This window comes from Cyprinodon variegatus, unplaced genomic scaffold, assembly GCF_000732505.1.
Source record: "Cyprinodon variegatus isolate N-32 unplaced genomic scaffold, C_variegatus-1.0 Scaffold1708, whole genome shotgun sequence".
Classification (NCBI taxonomy): domain Eukaryota; kingdom Metazoa; phylum Chordata; class Actinopteri; order Cyprinodontiformes; family Cyprinodontidae; genus Cyprinodon; species Cyprinodon variegatus.
Genome location: NW_015152161.1, coordinates 29909 through 32000, shown reverse-complemented (window position 1 = coordinate 32000; position 2092 = coordinate 29909). Strand labels below are relative to the sequence as shown.

The window sequence follows — 2092 nt, the reverse complement described above, 5'->3', positions numbered from 1 at the left end:
GATAAAAACCTTTAGATAAACCAAACATTACGCCGCATATCTGACTCTATAACCATTAAAACAACTTTTTTCATTCATCTCAGATAGAATAATTCTCATACTTTTATTATATTTAACTGAACTTTCAACATTCACCACTGTTCAGCAACACGTACGTTATTCCTCTGATCACGAAGCAGCCGGCTTGCTATGTCTCGCAATGAATCCTGGGATATCCAAGGATAGAGAGGATACATCGGACCCGTCCTTCAAATCTTCTCATTTAACCCCAGTTGTAGCCCCTACCTCTGCTTCCTAGATCCTAACTCTGCTTCCTAGCTCCAGTTCCTAGCTCCTATCCCTTCAGCATTAGTTGTGATCAAGACTAAGAACACTATCCATGGCTGGAAAGGAGCTTTGGATTAATGTGCTGAATCTAGACAACCTTCAGCCTTAGCGATGTCAGTACACAACGGACATGCACATAGATGAGGGGGGGTCATTGGTTGTTCCGAGAGAAAAAACGAAGAAAAAACAAGATTTACATAAATTAAGTGAACAGCTGAAGTTCTCCCTTATAAAACACCAAACACATGAAGCAGAGGATGTAGCATGTGTCACACAGAGTGCAGGGAAGAAATAATGTCCCTGTAGATTGTAGTAGTGCTGTGGGCTGGGCTTATAAGTCAAGTCACACAATGGATTGTGGGATTCCTTATAGCTTATTAGCACCTGTAAGGAGGGTGCATACTCCCTGCGCTAAAGGAACTATGATAGGAAGCATATAGGCTCCTTTTTACTACTCAGACAAGGCGCTGGTCTGGGGACTTCCTGCAAAGGGTTTAGATGTTTTACCTCTGCATGTGAGATTTTCTCTGAGTACTCCAGCTTGCTCCTGTTGACCACAAACATAACTGTTTAGGTTTATTGGTCTCTTTAATTTAGTTAGTGTTTGTGGTACATGTTTTTACTGTTTGTCTCTGTGGATCCTGTAATGGACCACTGACCTGTCCAGGCAGCAACCCACCTCTCCTGAGGGGAGTAGAAACTCAGTTCATGCTGCTTTATTTTACATTAATTTATTGTATTAATTGATTATTAACATTTTGAAACATTAGTTTTCTTCTTCTGAGAATTAAAATGTTGTTGAAGGAATTCGAATTTAAAAGGAGCCCTTGGGCATTATTATTTTAGGTTTCCGCTTTTCTTTGTTAACTTTGCAAATCAGAAGTTTGGTTTAACATAAAATTATTCACATTAATAACTTTATTTCCATCTTGATTGTTGGCTAATTCGATAATAATTTTCATTCATTCTTACATCCATTCATTCTGTCATTCAGCCTCAGTATTTTAATCAGGCAGACATGATGAAAAGCCAACCAGAATGACATCACTTCCGGTAAACGGAGGCACGCCCCCTTCAGCATCCAGTTCCTACCGCGCTGCATTGTGGGAAACATAGTTCGCCTGTTGGTTGGGAAAGATGGCAAGCGTGCAGCCGCCTCCCCTCCGCAGCCTGGATGATTTTCTGCTGAGCTCGGCTCGCTTTGCGGTGCCAGATGTGCGGGAGCTGGAGCGGTGGAACAACCGCGTGATTAACAACCTGCTGTACTATCAGAGCAATTACTTCCTGTGCGCGCTGGGCTTCCTGCTGGTTGTGGGGTGAGTTTCCTCCCTCTGATCCCCCTTTTCTTCCAGGGAACTTTTCTCTCTGAACGCTGCTCCATGTTGGCTCCTCCGCTGCTGCAGATCAGGGCCTCACCGGCTCCCATCACAGCTGTAGATGGTTCCTTCTCACCATCATCTGTACGGGAATGAAAAGAAGCTGGCTGAGGTCCATCCTTACATTTGACCAACAGGGGGCGCTGTCTGTGAAACAGAAATCCTCTTAAACAATCCAACTGTTTACTCAATTTATTTGTGGGTTATTTGGGAGATGCTCTGATACTTGATGTGAAACCAACATTTTAAATCTCTGTAAAAGTCTAAAAAACGACCCATTTCAGGGCACTAAACTCTTCCTTTATATTTTAAACAAGGGTCACCAATTAAAAATCAGCAGGGTCCGAATAAAGAAAATCATCAACCTACAGAAGAGGATTAGGGCCACT

General features: G+C 42.6%; 2 protein-coding genes across 2 annotated transcripts in view; one reads left to right on the top strand and one right to left on the bottom strand.

Moving 5' to 3' along the window:
* The window catches only part of LOC107104367 (coatomer subunit zeta-2-like), a 32219-nt gene extending 31328 nt beyond the window's left edge, over nt 1-891 (bottom strand). The window contains exon 1 of the mRNA XM_015404359.1: nt 835-891. Coding sequence (XP_015259845.1) covers nt 835-891 — 57 coding nt within the window. The remainder of the gene's footprint in view (nt 1-834) is intronic.
* Nucleotides 892-1424: 533 nt separating this feature from the next.
* Nucleotides 1425-2092, top strand: part of LOC107104368 (PRA1 family protein 2-like) — a 16230-nt gene continuing 15562 nt past the window's right edge. Inside the window, exon 1 of the mRNA XM_015404361.1 lies at nt 1425-1643. Within this exon, the coding sequence (XP_015259847.1) occupies nt 1465-1643 (179 nt within the window). The 5' untranslated portion in view covers nt 1425-1464. The remainder of the gene's footprint in view (nt 1644-2092) is intronic.